General features: G+C 41.4%; 1 protein-coding gene across 1 annotated transcript in view; it reads right to left on the reverse strand.

The window, feature by feature from the left end:
• Positions 1–1,846: 1,846 nt before the first annotated feature.
• The window catches only part of KL (klotho), a gene marked incomplete at its 5' end in the record, with an annotated part of 50,665 nt that continues 36,689 nt past the window's right edge, over positions 1,847–15,822 (reverse strand). Inside the window, 4 exons of the mRNA XM_012811594.1 lie at positions 1,847–2,184; positions 2,673–3,774; positions 8,496–8,764; positions 9,543–10,053. Coding sequence (XP_012667048.1) covers positions 1,847–2,184; positions 2,673–3,774; positions 8,496–8,764; positions 9,543–10,053 — 2,220 coding nt within the window. The remainder of the gene's footprint in view (positions 2,185–2,672; positions 3,775–8,495; positions 8,765–9,542; positions 10,054–15,822) is intronic.

The raw sequence follows: 15,822 nt of genomic DNA on the forward strand, positions 1-15,822 counted from the left end.
TTTCTGGGTTATGAGATTGTAGATAATTTTTAGTTTTTCTTTACATATGTAGTTTCTGTGTTTTTAAATTTTTTACAATGAACATATATTACTCTGAACATATATTACTCTTGCAATCAGAAAAATATATACATAAAATAAGCTGTTGATTCTATGCCTAATTTTATTTAATAAGTCCCATTTTTAAAAGAATATCACCAAAAACTTATCTTTCATGAAAAAAATCATACCATCTCTGAAGATGATATATTGCACAGTACAGTATTTTATGAGACACTATGACCCTGTGTCACTGAGGTTAGTTATGCCTATTATGACATTGGTTTATCTTGCCTGATATACCATTGACTTATTTACAAAACTCCAGTGTAATAGAGACACTTCCCAGTTTGAAAATCAGCAAGACTTATTTAAGGGGCATGAAAGGATAAGACCTAATTAGCCCTTTCTAAAAATCAGTAGCATGTTTCAGTTATATAAAAGTTCAAAGCAAAACTAGTTCAAAGCAACTTCCACACAAATAGCTGCAAAAACATAAAATGGACCTCAGAGATTACAAAAACAAATCTTCCAGTGTTATCCAGACCAGATTGCTTTTGAATCCATTAAGAGTTTTAAAAACTACCAATTCAAAGAAATTACAGCACGTCTGAAGTGCTGTCACTTTCATTGAATGAGTTATTATTTCATCCCAATTCTCTCAAGAAAGGTCATTTCATTCATTTCAAGGTCTACTCAAAAATAAAGGGGTATATAATCAAATTAATCATAATATTGCTCATAATAAGCTTTTTCTTCTTTTCCTCCACCTAGAGCCATTGTAGCAGTCTGCATTTCACAATTGCTTTATGCTTCCTGAAGAGTCCAACACCTCAGGATTCATGTTTATTTTTCTGCAGACACTTAACAATAGTCTCCTACGAACAAGGCCTTCAACAAGGCACCAATGAGACAAAGCCTCAAGGTCCCAGGGTTTAGAGAGTGCCTCAAAAACCATATAAAGTATAAATTTCCATAATTTTCCAACTATGTCATTCACCAGATATATGTATGTAAATGAATATTAGCAGTATTTGACAGAAACACTGCTTTAGAAAGGAGCATTCCGGCCTCGGGCACTTTGTCATTTCTTCTATATTCTGCCATCTTCTTTTTCATGAAAAACTTGATTCAACAGAGGTGTTGTCATTAGGCAGTGACATTACAGTTGAAAGGTGGTTACTTGGGACTTAACTTTTTATTTCAGCTCTTGCAATTACTACTTCAATAAAAACATCAAGTTTAGGAATGCTAAACACAGTATGTGTTATAGAAATTATGGTACCTGTCAGTTTTTTAATCACCCAGATAGAGAACAAATTCAGGCACTATTCACATCATTCGATATTTTACCATCCCTATGCCCATTTCAAAACTTCTATCATTCCAACTTCAGTGGCTCACACCTGTAATCCCAACACTTAGTGAGGTGGAGGTGGAAGGACATCTCAAGGCTAAGTGTTTGAGATCAGTGTGGACAACATTAAAGAGATTCATTTCTATAAAGAATTAAAAAATTAACTAGACATGATGGCACATACCTATAGTCTCAGCTATTTGAGAGGCTGAGAAAAGACAATCACTTAAGCCCAAGTGTTCAGGGCTATAATGAGCTATGATCAGTGCCACTACATTTTAGTGACAGAACAAGATTCATTGCTTAAAGAAAAAAAAAACAAACTCTGTCATAAGCCACAAAAAAGCTTTCTAGAAGTTAGATGTATGTTCACAAAACTGAACAGTGCAAATGATTAACAGCTAATGTGTGTGCATAACTATTTCAAAACAAATAGGAAAATGTTCAGAATTATTTGTAACTTCTTCTGCCTTTCTTTGAGTAGTAAAAAATAAGGGAAAGAGAAACAATAAAAGCAAAAAATATAAAGGCTATGAAAGTCAGTAAAGACTTTCGAGTGTGAAAAAAGCTGCATTCAGTACACACGGTGAGTTCTTCCGGACAGAATCTTCCCAGAGTTTCCAGGCCTGGGAAACCATTGTTGTCAATAATTTTCCTGTAAAGTTTCATGGATGGTTTGGGCTCAAACTGATTTGCAGCGTAACGATAGAGGCCAAACTTCGGAGCTGTGCGATCATTAAACGAATAAGCAAAGTATCCGCAAAGATTGATACCATCCAATACGTAGGCTGGAAAAACAAAGGACAGGAGAGCAGTTATTAAAATATCTTGCACACAACACATGGCTTTTACATAACCTTTGTGCATCTGGGAAGTTTTCATTACCATTTAATAAAACTTCAGACTCAATTAGATCTAATCATAAAAGGCTTCTTTTTTCACGAAGACAAGTAGGCAAATTGCAAGACAAATACTGAGCTACATTTAACAGCTGGTTTCACATAATTAAACCATGTACTTGGGTTAAATCTTTATGCATGTGAAGCAGTTAATTCTTCCACCTGAGATGGAGGAGCTAGGAGTCTATGCTTTTACAGCTACAGAGCTGGTGCTAGAGACTTCCTGTCTTTGACTTCTAGTTAAACTTCTTTATCCCCAGGAAAAATACTAGGTATCTCTTGAACTGTTTCAGCAAGGCACAGAATGGGTAGCACTAGGTTCTGAGGGTGACAGCCTGTGCTTATGCGGGAGAGTGTCTGTTTCGGGGGCTCCTTACCTTTAAGTGCTTCATTTACATAATTCTGTATGTAGTACATCCTTAACTCGTCCTGCTCCACGTGGGGATTGTCATCGATTCCGTTGGATATGATATACATGGGAAGGTCTCCGTATTTCAGCCTCAGCCAGTTCAGCACTCTGCGTAACCCCCAGGGCACCACCGCCACCTGGCCGGGAGAGTTGAGCCACGTGATGTCGGTCATTTCTTGCACTTCGAGGTAATCATTATATTTTACTGGATCTTCTTTTTCCCAGTCTACAAGGATAGTGGTGTAATGGCTGAAAGCCAAAAAGTCAAAAGTTCCCTGAATTAGCTTTTTCTCGTCTTCCGTGAAATAAGGTAGAAGAAAATTGTTTCTCTGGTTCAGCCAGTCCCTCATCACCCGTGGGTAGTCTCCAGAGCCGAAAATAGGCTCGGCCAGCCAGCCGATGTCAAATTCCAAAACCCTCTCGGCCACTTCTTTGTCCTTTGGGGAGAAAGGGCAGGCTGGTTCTATCCAATCGGCCTGCAAGGCTATGGAGATCTCACCTTTCTGAAGGTGCCTGAACTTCTCGTCATAGGCGCGCCACGCCAAGGCGTGGGCCTTGAGCAGGTTATGCCCCGCGCCGTAGGTCATGTTCCGCGTGTACGGCTCATTCATGGTGATCCACAGCCGGACGTGGTGGCCCAGCTCTTTGAAACACAGCCTGGCATATTCGACGAAAGCCAGGGCAGTGTGCGGGTTCTCCCAGCCCCCCTGCCTGGCCAGGGGCCGCGGCAGACCCTGGTGCGGGGCCGCGGGCTGCCACAGCGCCACCACCGGGGTGATGTTGGCGCGCACCAGCTCGCCCGCCACGCAGCGGTAGTAGTGCAGGACCGTGCGGTTCACCTGCGACTGGTTGCCCAGAGGGAGCAGGAGGGCCCAGTCCAGCGAGAAGTGAAAATGCGTAACGTGCATTTCCCGGAGTAAGGCGATCTGGGGCCGGATGGCAGCGAAGTCCACACAGTAGAATTTCCTCTTCTTGGTCACGGCCCCGTCCACTTTAATAAGCTTCTTACTGTGGTGTACATCCCACAGGTACACATTCGGGTCGGTAAACTGAGACAGAGTGGTGTCCACCTGCGGAGGGAGCATAAACATTAGCTCTGCCCAGGCAGATCTGAAGTGAGTCAAAACTAGCAAACAAGATGAGCAAAAATAGTAACCTTTCTAGCTGAGAATTTAAACCATTTTTCATGAATTGTAAGTTCTTTAGGAAGAAAACATTCTACTTTCATGTGTGCTCATTGTTTTACTCATTCTAACTCTTCAATTGTTACTTTGTTTTTTAAAAGTCTGGATTTGTTTAGTTACTTCACAAAATAAGCACTAGTGATTCTTGCACATGGAAAGTCTATATTACCCAAGCAGAGGTTTTGTTTGTTTGGGGTTTAGGGTTTGTTTTTTTGTGGGGTTCTTGTTTGTGTGTGTGTTTCTTTTTGAGACAGTCTCATTTTGACACCCTAGAGACCAGGTCTCACTCTACCTTAGGCTGGTCTCCAACTCCTGAGCTTAGATGATCCACCAGACTCTGCCTCTCAGAGTGCTAGGATTACAGTACTCAGCCACCACGACCAGCCAAGCACAGTATTTTTGGAAGTTTTTGTTTTTAGAGACAGAGTCTCACTCTGTCACCCTCAGTAGAGTGCTATAGCATCACAGCTCACAGCAACCTCCAACTCCTGGGCTTAGGCAATTCTCTTGCCTCAGCCTCCCAAGTAGCTGGGACTACAGGTGTTATTTGCTTTTTTTTTTTTTTTTTTTTTTTGCAGTTTTTGGCCGGGGCTGGATTTGAACCTGCCACCTCCAGCATATGGAGCCAGCGCCCTACTCCTTTGAGCCATAGGTGCCACCCAAGTTTTTTTTTTTAATATAAGAAATCACAAATGGTTTGAGACTTTCAAATTAATGAAGAAAAAAAAGAAAGAAAACAAGACAAAAGAAAAATCTTAGAATCTGAGTTAGAGTCAGAAAATAAAACAATATTTATAAATTATATTGTACTTCTTAAAATCTTCTAAGTTGAGTTTCACTCCAGGTAGAAGAGGTGCCAAATAAACAAAACTCTTGCCTTTTTTGGCTTTAGAATCAATGACAGAATTTAACAAATGCGATCTGACTGATGGTAGAAAGTCTGATAAAGAATGTGGAAAAAAACCAATATTGTCGTCTACACGTAGTGGGATTTTTTAACATACTTTTTTATTGTCTAACTTATTTTTCTGTAACAATGATGATAATCGTTCTCTATATATGACATAAAGTCCTTCAAATTGAAAATAGGTATTCAGGAAAAGTAGGCAAATTATAAAATTCTCTCTCCATGTGTGTACAGTGGAGAGGACTCAAACTAAAAAGTGCACCTGGAAAATCTACAAGCCAAGCCAGTTTTCTCCTCTGAAATAATCCCATTATAACCGGTTCTTTGGTCTGATGCTATACATCAAACTGGGGTGAGACGCTACAGCAGAGGTTGTGTTGCATTTCCCCGGCCTGTTGCAAATGCACTGTTATTTCTCTGGAGAGGTAAGTGCTGTGTTTATAAAAGAAAGTAAAAAAAAAAAAAAAGAAAGAAAGAAACAGCGTGTCAGAGGGAAATTGCTTTTTCTGGAGAATTGTCCCTTGTAGAACACCCACGCATGCATTTCCCCTAATGCTGTGGGAATGCTGTCAGAAATATTTTTCCACTGTGATGCACCCACAAATCATGTTTCCTCAGCTTCACAAGAGAAAATATTTGCATGTTCTTTTGAAGTAAAAGTGTTCAGAGCTTGAAGAAATTTTTTCAGATGATTTTTATAGAGCTCAGAGCTGATGAAATTCCTAACTTTTCTACCATAATTGTTCCAAAACAACAGCTTTTATTCAATCCATCTGAAAACAAACATACAAGACTAGCATATAGTTTCTGCAGGAAGAAAAAAATCTGATTCTTAAAAATCCAAGACATTGAGAAATGAGTGTTTAGGAAACATTAAAATCTAACCTCCATTAATTTACTAAAAAATGAAATAATAAAGTGGGACCTTTAAGAAGGAAGGGGCATAAAGCATATATTTACTATATTATGGAAGAAACTTTCTCCTAACAGGGACCAGTGTTAAAGAATCTCTGGACCCTCACTCTGGAGCATGTGAATATTTATTTTAACTATTAGCATTAGTGGTTATAGGAAAACAAATCTATCAGCTGGGAGATTAGGTCCAAGGAAAGCGACCATCCATGTGAAGGTCCTAAGGCAGGTGGTGTGCTTAATGGAATATTCTTTTTAAAGTTGTTCAGGTGAAATGCGTACCTCAAATACTGAGTTTGAAGTACCAGCCGAGAGGGAAAAGATGAATTTGGATGGCCTACAAACAACTTCTTAGGGCTTGTCTTAAAGTACTGCTTGCAAAGGAAAACCCTGGGAACTGACATAACAGAATTTACCTTACTAGGCCTACCAGGAAGTGAGCTTGGGAAGGGCACTGCCAATGTAACCAGAAGGAGGAACAGCGATCTGGGCCTTTCCTCCACCAGAGAGCTTCGGGGAAGTTCCCCCTCTGCGCTTAGAGGGACTCAATTTTGTGTTGGTTGGAGAAGAGACTGAGGCGCTCTGCCAGGTGGCGGGTGGGGACCATGAGCTGATGAGATAAAAAGATAGAGTGGCCTGAGAGAGGTGGTCCTGGGCTGCCGAGTGGCTGACTCCCTAATTTCTTCTAGGGAGTAGGAAAAGGAACTCTCTCCCCAAATCTCCCTTGCTATTCGCTGCTATTCACTGCCATACTGGTAACTTCTGAGGAAACTTCTTTCCCCTTAGGGAAATAGGATGTAGTCTTGACACTTCGTACTGCGTAGCAGTTCCCAAAGCCGGCACACAGCCCTGGCATGGGAACACAGCAGGAGAAAACGGGCGCCCCCACACCCCCACTCTCGCCCGGGTTCCTCCCCGCCCCGCCGTCGCAGAGATCCTGGCCAGGCCCCTCCACACTCAGCCCCAGATAAAGGCAGAGGAAGGAAAAGTTGCAGATGTTGCTTCCTCCGTCTTTGTGCGGCTCCTCCTCTCCCTCCCCTGAACCCCACTGTGGCTCCCACTTGGAGAAGAGAAATTAGGAAAAGGAGATTCCAGATTGCAGCGGGGGTGCGGAGAAGGAGCCAGATGGAGCGGGCAGGAACCCGCAGGAGCAGGAAGGAGCTAGGGGGCCTTTCTCCTGCGCTCACTCTTGTTAATATGGGGTCTTCAGTCTTTGCAAGGCAAGGGGGAATTTAGGTCCAAGGCTGCCTCTAAAATAAACTGGATGGTCTGAAAAAGACAAGAATGATCCAATCCACAAGGAAAGTGTTAAGGGAAGTGTTGGTTCATTTCCTTATAAATAGAATGTTATCATTTGATATGTAGAGGAAAACAGCAACTGTTTCAAATAGAAGGCCTTTCCTCAGCCCCTCAATGTCATGAGTTATAGAAACAATGAATTGGCTCCAAGAACCCACCGTGGGACAGCCCAATGCTCATCTGTGGACACGAACTTGGTCTCTGCCCTGACTGCTGTTCTCACATTCAGACCATTCAGCAACTTCCCCGCCCCCCCCCCAGCTCCTTTACTTACCATCCTGCCCCAGCTGCCCCTTCTCATAAATTGCGTGCCCATCATTCTCTCTCTATAGACTCTTTGCTCCTATGAAAGCAGGGGTCCCCCTACTCATCACATTGTGCCTTTACCCCTTAACTGAGCCACCCCAGCCACTTACATAGGATTTTTTGTACACGCTAAAGCTAAACCAACAAGTGTTTACTGAAGTATTCAGTCAAACTCTGGAAAACAAGTCCCTTTAAAATTAGGGAAATGAAAAAGCATTGGGAGCTCACTACACAGTAGACAATAAATATTGGTTGATCAGACTGAAAAACTGAGTCCATGCCTGATGCTGTAACCTCTGTACCATTTCTTTGACTACTGCTAAAAAGAACATTCCATCCAGGGAATCTTTAGAGCTAAGGTTTCCTTATTTTTTTTTATTTTGAGACAGAGTCTCAAGCTGTCACCCTGGGTACAGTGCCATGTTGTCACAACTCACAGCAACCTCAAACTCTTGGGCTTAAGCAATTCTCTTGCCTGAGCCTCCAAAGTAGCTGGAACTACAGGTGCCCGCCACAACACCAGGCTATTTTTTTGTGGCAGTTGTCTTTTTTTTAGCAGGCCCCTGCCAGGTTCAAACCCACCAGCCTTGGTGTATGTGACCAGCACCCTACCCACTGAGCTACAAGCCCCATGTAAAGTTTTCTTTTTTGAGTTTTATTTCATTTTATTGCGGTTTTTGGCCGGGGCTGGGTTGGAACCCACCACCTCCCGCATATGGGGCCAGCGCGCTACTCCTTTGAGCCACAGGTGCCGCCCTCTGCAAGTTTTTTTATGGGTTCTGCAGTTATGTCTCCGGAGGGCTCAGTCCAATGTTCCTGCCTCATTCCTAGCAGCCCCACTGATATCTCAGATATTTTGGAGTTCTGAGTTGTATCTTATTTGTGAAAAAACTCAACTTCTTTTAAAAGGATAGAAAAATCATAATACTAAATCTGAGTATTTCATCTCATTTAACTGTCTTATCTCTTATTAGATCTTAAATATTCATAGTTTTTTAATATGTTTGCCTTTGGATCTAACTTCAAGTGCAAGATGAAGATCGGAAGATTTTTGGAGAGAAAGGTGCAGCATTCCATCTCAAAGGACGGGCAAAGTGCCATGACATCCAGCCTAATAAGAAAGCACTACTTACTAGTGCTAGGGCTTGGGGAGACTGCTGATTGGTTTTGTCAGCTGACTTACTTGAATGTAGTTGTCAACAACTCCCCAAGCAAAGTCACAGGGAAACGTCCCTTCTAGGGGTTGGTTTTCAGGTAAAGGAGGGAAGCCGTTTTTCTCTATCAGCTTTTGGTAGAACAAGGCTGACGACTTTGGCAGCAACTTCTTATCCTGGCTTAGGAAGTCGACATAGAAGAGTCCACGCCTGATGCTGTAACCTCTGTGCCACTCGAAACCATCCATGAGGGACCAGGCCGTGTACCCGATGACATCGACCCCATCCAGCCTGATGGCTGCAAAGGCGAGAGAGGACAAGAGCAACGTGACCCTTCGCTGGGCACTCACGTCACCATGCAAGCGCACCTGAGGGTTTTACTACTTACAGAAGAAAAATTACATATAATGCTCCTTATTTGGTAAACCTGCGATTTCTCTTATTTGACAAAAGGCTTTAGTCAAATTTAGAGAACTCTCCAAATAAATATCCTCACAAACAAATGAGCTTATCTCCAGCCTGTTTTTGTTTGGATTTCTGAGCCCAGGACAGTTCTTTATTTCTAACCTGTGCTTCACAGGGCCAGGGAGGCGTCTCGCTCTCCAAGGTAGGCACCCAGCACTGTGCATAACACAATAAAGAAAGGCTTTAGAAGCACGAGCTAGTTACTATTTTGTTTCAAAAATATGGCTATCCCTTTTTTCTTTAAAGGGTGTTTTATTCAGCCCAAAACAATAAGAATTCAAATAAGTTTATAGAAAGCTAAATATCAGGGAATTTATTTTTTGCTCAATTTAATCTGAAAATCTAGATTAGTTGTTCAAAAAATTTAATAATTGCAAATGTTAGAACCCTGTTTCTCATTTACAAATGAGTTTTCAAAATTAATTTGAGTTCCCTAAGGTCCTAAATAAGAAGGATGTCACGTGAATGCATTCCTGCTGTTGCCAAAATGGATTTCTACCTGTTGACTAAAAGCTACAAATTCCCACAGTTTATGATAAGTAATCTTAAAGATTGTTTGTCCAGTGGATTTTAGCAGGAAATGAGAATTCCCCCCACCCCTCAAATCATACCTTTTAAGGCTTCCATTATGAACTTTTTGAGGTAATACATATACTTGGCATCATCTTTCTTGGTGGTCCCCGAAACAAACCAGCCATTTTCCACAATAAATATCTGAGGGTGGTTATATTCAAGGTCAATCCAGGAAAGCAGTTGCCTCAGGCTGGGAGATTCTATTTGGCGGAACTTCATGTGAGGGTCCAACAGCTGAAAACTCAAGGTTGGTCCAAAGGACAGAGCAAAAAAGTCTGCTGTTCCCTTGATGAATTTTTTCTCAGATTCAGTAAAATTAGGCAGAACAGATGAAAGGTTATTCTTCATGCTCTCAGGATAGTCCCCATCCACAAATATGGGTTTGGCAAACCAGCCAAGTACGAAGTCAAGAGATTTTTGGCATTCTTTGATGCTTTGGTCAGTCATTCTTCGAGGACTGATCCAGTGGGAGCTTAGAGCAATGGACACCCGGCCTCCCTGAGTTGGACGGAAAGAAGTATTGTAGAGATGCCAGATTTTGGCATGAGCCTGGAAAGAGAAAAACCACAGTAAATTTATCTCTGATTAGAAAGAGGAATGTAATACACATTTTAATCCCCAGCTCTAGTTATATCTGTTTCTCATCAAGCCTAACACAATGACTAACCCCACAATGTAAAAATCAGCTGGAACTAATAAATTATTTCAAAAGTAGGTCACCACACAGTGGGCAGCTACCATGACTAGAGTTATTGCCATTGTTTTTAGCAAGTCAGTGGAAAAATGTCCATGTCTTGGGTTGAGTGTGGAATTATCCATATTTTGAAAAGTTAATGAAATAAGAATTTATTATAGTGTCTTACTATTTAACCGACTTTGGATTATGTACTTTTTAATTTATGGGTTTCGTGAAAAGAACCAATTCCCCATTTGTGATCACACCAGGAATTTCTAAGCAGGATTATGTTTTTTATCCTAAGAGACTGGGAGTTTTCAAACTGACTCAAGTTGTTGGAGTCTATTTCATATTTTATAGTCATCGTTCATGACTAAAATTCTAGCACATGTCCTCACTATCTTCGTTCTTCCCTAAGAAGAACCAGCACAATAAATGAAAAAACCAATTCCACTCTCCAACCTTGGCCTCTGCTCTGGAACTCTGGGACAGTACTCGTTTCCCACAGACCCAGGGTACAAGGTATAAGCCAAGAGCAAAAACAGCTAAGTATTGCTGTGAGGAGCTCAGATGCCCATAGTTAGCATCAGCCAGAGTTTCCTACACCGACGAAAAGGACTTTGTGTCCATCAGACCACCTTTATACCCCCATAAATTCTTACTGACTTCTGATATCTTATTTTCATTTGTTTCCTTGTTATTTACAAAGAATAGTGAGTATTATAGGTTTTCTCCCCTCCCCTACTTGAATTGAGTTTCTCTTTACCTGTGAATGCCTTGATTTACTCTCCCTATTTTTCTACAAACACAAGCGCTGTTTATTAGCCTTTTCTTCCTTCAATGTATCCCCTTTGAAAACTCCGTTCTGATTCTCCATTTAATTCTGTATAGTGTCTAAAATGATCATGCCAATTTTCATTCCACTCCCTAGGCCTGAAGAAATTCTTTTGTTCAGTGAGCCAAATAGCCTCTTCGTATAGCCTAAGTATTCCTCTCGTGGTTCATTTCAGAACAGGCGTCCAAGAACAGCCTCATCAACATTCTTATGAGTTCAGCCAAACATTTCAGTGGAATAAGATAGTTTACGCCTAACTTCTCTTTTTAGTTTCTTAGCGAATATCTATTATGTTTCATTTCACTGAATGCACTTTTTCATGACCTGAAACAGCTATCTGTATGCTAAGAAGAAAATGGAGACTAAAATGGTGATCAAAAGAAAAGCAGCACTCACTTCTGTGATCCGGGAAACCAGGGATTTTATGATGCCCCTTAATGTTGCCAGCTTTGAGATGTCCCCCCCACTTCTCTACCTTCCTCACCACCACCCCCATCTCTCCCTTCCCAGGTGATGGGAAATCTCATGATGCTGTTGAACAGTTTAATAGAAAATCAAGGCAGCAGCCCAGGCTGGTACTCAAGGTACTCCTTGAGCTCTAGAACCAGATGGCTATGCCAATCTGGCCCAGCTTGAGGCCTCTGGACAGTGGTGTCCTAAATCTAACAGGCACTCCTCTGTAGAACAATTGCTGGGTAGGGATAGCAATGCGTCAGGCTGGAGTGGGAACAAATCGGGTGGCTGGTGTCAGACAATAGAACTGTTTATAATCGTGGAACACTCTTCCATCCTCAAGGACCCTGACGTGGCTCAGAGGAAGGTCAGCAAGGAAAAGACAACTGACCTGGGCCAAAGGAAAGAGCAGATGTCAGATAAAGTTCCTGCTGCACCATTTTTAGTCAGGTGCCTTTGGACACATTATTTCACCTGGACAGGTACGCCTGACTTTCCTGTGCCTCTCACAGGGATGCTTTGAGGATTACATGAGAAAATTTATGTAAAACTCCAGAAATGACAACAGTAGTGCCTCATGAATGTTCATCGCTTCCCTCCCTAAAGGATGAGAAACTAAAAAACACTGTAGGGAAAGGTAACACCACCTGCCAAGGAATTCAACTCCCAGCAGTGATGTGGTGCAGTGATCAAACCTGGGGTCTGGAGTAGAAGAGACTTAGGCTAGATCTGCAGCTCCTCTGTCTATGACCAGCGTGAGCCTGTTACCTACCTGTACAGACGAGAATACATTTATTCTCCATAGGGACTTTGTGAGGATTAAGTGATGTAATACAGGTGAAGGAGTCTAGTAAGCGTTTATTTTAGAGACGCTTTGGAAAGCAGCTTAGATATCATCTGGCTTCACTACTCACCCCACTGCAAACCCTTCTTGGATCTGTTAGTGACTGCTCTCTGCAGTGGCCCAACGAGGTGCTGTCCTCCGTGCCTGGCACGTTCTCTGAATCGGCCCAACCCACCGGACCTGCCACACTAAGCTGTGCATCTTTCCTTTGGGCACCAAGACCCTTAGACATAATTCTCTCACATCAGTTACTTCACATGATGAGGCACATCCCCCTCTCAGACTGAGCTCCCTGAGGAGTTCCTTCAGCCCCTTCCCAGCACACAGAGGCCCCCGCTATCTGTGAACCTGAATTCAGCTCAGCTTCATCGCCTCCTCGGGAGGCAGCTCATTCCATTTGCAGATAGGAGATTTGAGAAATACCATGGGAAAGGTCACCATGTAGGATGCCACAACAACTAATGCTGGTTAATAATTAAGAGGGAGATGATTATGTAATGTCTAGCACTGACTTCTTATTCCAGGTTATTCCAGGTATGTGTGTTTTGTAAGCTTGTTGTCTTAAGATGAGATTTAATAAAGCTGTTGACAGGGACTCAGAGAAATAACTGTGTGGGCAAGAATGTTCATCTAAATGCTATTTCTAATAGCCAAACATTGAAAACAACTAAAATGTCTAAGACTCAAATACTTTTACTATCATATATTCATGTTTTAAAACATTATGGTTTAATGAAAGAAATACTACTCTTTCAACATTACAAATAAGGCAAAAGGATACCTATTAACATGTAAAAACATTTCTAAAATGTTAACCAAAAAAACAGGTTATAAAACAAGAAGCAGGATTTAATAAAATTTTTATCTGGAAGAATGTATAACTTGTTAAAAGAAGTTTTATTGCAGGATTGTAGGTTGTATAATTCTCTTCATTTTACCTGTTCACATATTTTTTCATTTATTACCATAAACACAAATTGCTCTAGAGAAAACAATCAAAATTCACAAAAGGAAAATGGTTCAAAGCAGTTGGATGGTGTGCCCTGCTTGGTGATTCTTAGAAGTCCCTGCCTACATGTTCTCTAACTTGACCCACAATCTCTGCCTCAAATTCAAGTTGCAGGCACATTGCACCCTGCTTAATGTTCTGAGCGTCCCTGGAAGAAGTAGCTCTCTAAAGTGGGTTGTACCGACTTCCAGTTCCATTACTCTCATTTCCACTTCCAAACTCAGTTTTGAGAGTGGCACCTCCATGAAGCCTTCCCTAACATCCTTCCTCTTCCCCGACTTAGTCAAAAGTGTCCTCCGGATTTATACAGTTGACCTCTATCAAAAGCTGTAACCAGATTTTATTGCATTTATTTAAGCATAAAGATTGTGGGTGCCTCAAAGGCATTGATTGGGTCTTAGTCTCTCTATCCTCAGATTCTAGCAAGGCATCTGAGCCAGAGGACATATTCAATAAACAGATATGGAGGAACGCCGGCTGGCAGTAAGTACTGTCTCATTGTATTTGATTTCTCACATCTACCACTGGACAGAAGTGATGAGAGTAGGGGGGGAAACCTGATCAAAGAATCTGAGACAAAAGCAAACATTTTCCTGGACCAAAGCAGGAAAACTCACAAGATACCCTGGCTCTGTTTACTTTCATGATCATGAAAGACATATGCGCTCTCATAAAAATAATAAATTAGAATGAATTTGACATCTTATCCCTCTGAGAATAGTATGTGCTAATGATCCACTTTGGGGTATAAGTCACCCCGGTATACGATGCAGTTTCTGTGTGGCTTTACTGTAAGCTCCTCATCATTTGCCTGTTTGTATCTTTCATGGAGCCCAGCACAAAGCTTCACACAAGCAAGGTGCTTTAAAATGGTGAGAGAAAGGAAGTGAATCTTGCGTCCCCTCCAGGTCCTATCATGGGTCGTGTTCCAGACATGGGTGAGAAAAATGAAGTCCAAGCTGTACACAGCAGTTCTGCTGAGCTAAAAAGCAGAAATCAAAGGAAGACAAAGACTGCTGAAGCAAGTTAACATCCTGAGAGCAGAAAGCTGCAGAGAGGAAGGGCCCAGAAGTCTGCATGGAGATGTCCCAGAGTCCTTGGTTGTGCATGCATAGGACAAGATTCTATGAAGCTTAGCAATGAGAAGCTGCCGCAGGTCTGGAAGCTGAATGCCCAGGGTTGTAGGGGCTGGGAAACATTGCAATCCAAAGTAGGCAGAAAACAGGAATGTGGCTGAGCACTTCAGGCAATCAGCTGAAACACAGAAAAGTCATTACTTGAAGAGTAAGGACAAAACTGGAATGGACCAACTCTAACAAGGACTAAATCCAAACCTGCCAGGATGGAGAAAATCCTCTGGTAATTTAACTTCTTGGCTGAACTAAATGCAACATCTTTTACAGGAAGACAACATTGGCCAGACTCCCTAAAATGTATTGTTCATAGCATATAGAGTATAATTTAAAAAAAACACCAGAAGTGTGAAAAGTCAGGAAAATGAAACTTTTTATTATGGAAAAAGTATTCAGAATCAACAGAAATTTCCCAGACTTTAGAATCATCAGAGGACTTTAAAATAGTTGCTACATATTCAAGGATTTCAAAGAAAAGATAGATATAATGAACAAATGAGGAATAAACACAGAGAAACAGAAACTTAAAAAGAACCATAAAAACAGAACTGAAATGTAAAACAAATGAAATTAAAAATTTTTGAATGAGGGCAGTGCCTGTGGCTCAAGGAATAGGGCGCCAGCCCCATATACCAAGGGTGGTGGGTTCAAGCCGGCCTCCGGCCAAAGCTGTAAAAAAAAAATTTTTTTTTGAATGACATTAACAATATGAATTCTAAGTAAACTATAAGATAAGAATAAATGATGTAATCTCTAAACCCCCCCAAAAATGTTTATCTAAAAGGCCAATAGAATAGGAAAACTGCATTACTAAAAGTTTTTATCCAAAAGGATGTAAAAAGAAAGAAAAAACAAATGTGACAAATAGAAAACAAATAGGAAAATGGTAAACATAAACCTCATCATATCAATAAATACTCAAATAAATATGGACTACATGCTCCAAGTATCATACAAGACAGATACTATCCAAAGCCTGTGTTAAATAAGCAAGAGCTATTTCAACTTAGTCTTGATCAACTTAATCAAGTCAACTTTTACCTTAAAAAAAAGTAAAAAGAAGAATGAAATGAACTCACAGACAGAGAATAAAGGAACTAATAAAGACTAGAGGCAGTGCCCATAGCTTTGTGGTTACGGTGCTGGCCACATACACCCAGGCTGGTGGATTCAAACCTGGCCTGGGCCAGCTAACCAACAATTACAACTCCAACAACAAAAAAAATGGCCAGTGTTGTGGAGAGCGCCTGTAGTGGCAGCTACTTGGGAGGCAGAGGCAAGAGAATTGCTTAAGCCCAAGAGTTTGAGGTTGCTGTGAGCTGTGACGCCATAGCACTCCATTGAGGGCAACATAGTGAGACCCTGTCT

Source organism: Otolemur garnettii, unplaced genomic scaffold (genome assembly GCF_000181295.1).
Source record: "Otolemur garnettii isolate 467f Iridium unplaced genomic scaffold, OtoGar3 scaffold00167, whole genome shotgun sequence".
NCBI classification, from domain to species: domain Eukaryota; kingdom Metazoa; phylum Chordata; class Mammalia; order Primates; family Galagidae; genus Otolemur; species Otolemur garnettii.